Here is a 1379-nt window from a genome sequence, read left to right as displayed (position 1 = left end):
GAGGTATAACTAATGATCCATTGATTATTCTTTGCTGACCGGACTTCTCCTTTATCTGAACATGATCAGGAAACACGTGGAAGCAGGTTTTTCCTCGGCCTAATAGCGGTGAAATGAAGGCTAGGTTTAGTGTTTAACTTTTCCTTATCCTCCTTCATGCCTTGAACAGAAGAAGTTGTTTTTCCTCCAAATGTCCGCATGTGAGGAAGTTCTTTACGCAGGGATGGGTCATAAGGGAGAGTGTGTGTGCTGGGATTGCACCAGTCAGAGCTTTTCTCTCCATCTAAGGACTTAAAATTAATTAAAACTTTCTCTTGAAGCGTTTCAGTTTCTCCACAACTCCGCACACATTTCAATGTTTTTTTATCAACTTACTTTCAACTGCAATCAGAACCGTGTCCCGGTCCAGCTGGGTAATCTGGACGGCGTTGAGGGCCCCGTTATCTGCAGGATGAAGGAGGCAAAGAGAAGTCGGTTTGATGCTCTGTAATCTAAGGCGACGGAGGGAAAGCGCTCAGCGGCTCCTCCTACCCGGCGCTGCAGCAGGAGGGTCGTTCAGCTCTATTATATCGAAGTGGAGCTGGCGGCTGGCGTTCTCGCTCTCTCTCACCCCAACGCACAGCTGGGGAAACTCATCGCTAACCAGGACCAGGAGCTCAAATATTGGCAGAGAGTCTGGAAGCCGAACCGATATGTGCTGGAAGGAGAGTAGAGAGACGGAGCGGAAATAGATTGATGGACTATTAGAGGAAAACTAAGGCAGGCGTCCCAACACACAACAATACAAAAAAAGGAAAGATTTTTCCTACTTTTTAAATGATTTTTGCTTGATATTTCGAATTAATAACAATTTTTTTCTTGAATTGAGGAGGTAATTGAGACACTTTGCCAATTGAACAAGACAATATAGAGTTAAAATAAGAAAACACAACTGCATTGTCTTATTTCCAGTGCATATTATCTAATTATCTTATTTTAAGACTTAAAATACTCATTCCATTGGCAAATTATGTTATTTACCTGCTCAAATTAATGTTAAATACACTTAATTTAAGACATTTTTTTCTCATTTTTAGGTGGTTATTCCAGTGTATAAACTTATATAAACTTATATATCGTAGACTTTACATCTTAGACCAATCAAGTGTAAATATAAACATATTAACCAAACTTCATTTCATTTAATTACAATGAAGTGCCAGTAGGGGGCAGCAACTCCCTGAGAAAAGCATCTCTTTGGTCTTATAATCAATAATAATCTTAGAATTCTGACTTTAATCTCAGATTAAACTACACTGGAAAAACTATCTAGAAATAAGTAAAAAATATCGTAAATTAAGTGTATTTACCCGTAATTTGAGTCGGTAAATTGAATGATT

General features: G+C 38.8%; 1 protein-coding gene across 1 annotated transcript in view; it reads right to left on the bottom strand.

The window, feature by feature from the left end:
- Positions 1-1379, bottom strand: part of LOC107098131 (mitogen-activated protein kinase kinase kinase kinase 5-like) — a 13134-nt gene that overhangs the window by 5304 nt on the left and 6451 nt on the right. Inside the window, exons 9-10 of the mRNA XM_015395616.1 lie at positions 532-697; positions 376-444 (exon numbers count right to left, since the gene is read on the bottom strand). Of these exons, the coding sequence (XP_015251102.1) occupies positions 376-444; positions 532-697 (235 nt within the window). The remainder of the gene's footprint in view (positions 1-375; positions 445-531; positions 698-1379) is intronic.

This window comes from Cyprinodon variegatus, unplaced genomic scaffold (assembly GCF_000732505.1).
Source record: "Cyprinodon variegatus isolate N-32 unplaced genomic scaffold, C_variegatus-1.0 Scaffold750, whole genome shotgun sequence".
Classification (NCBI taxonomy): Eukaryota; Metazoa; Chordata; class Actinopteri; order Cyprinodontiformes; family Cyprinodontidae; genus Cyprinodon; species Cyprinodon variegatus.
This window is presented reverse-complemented; position numbering and strand designations above follow the sequence as displayed.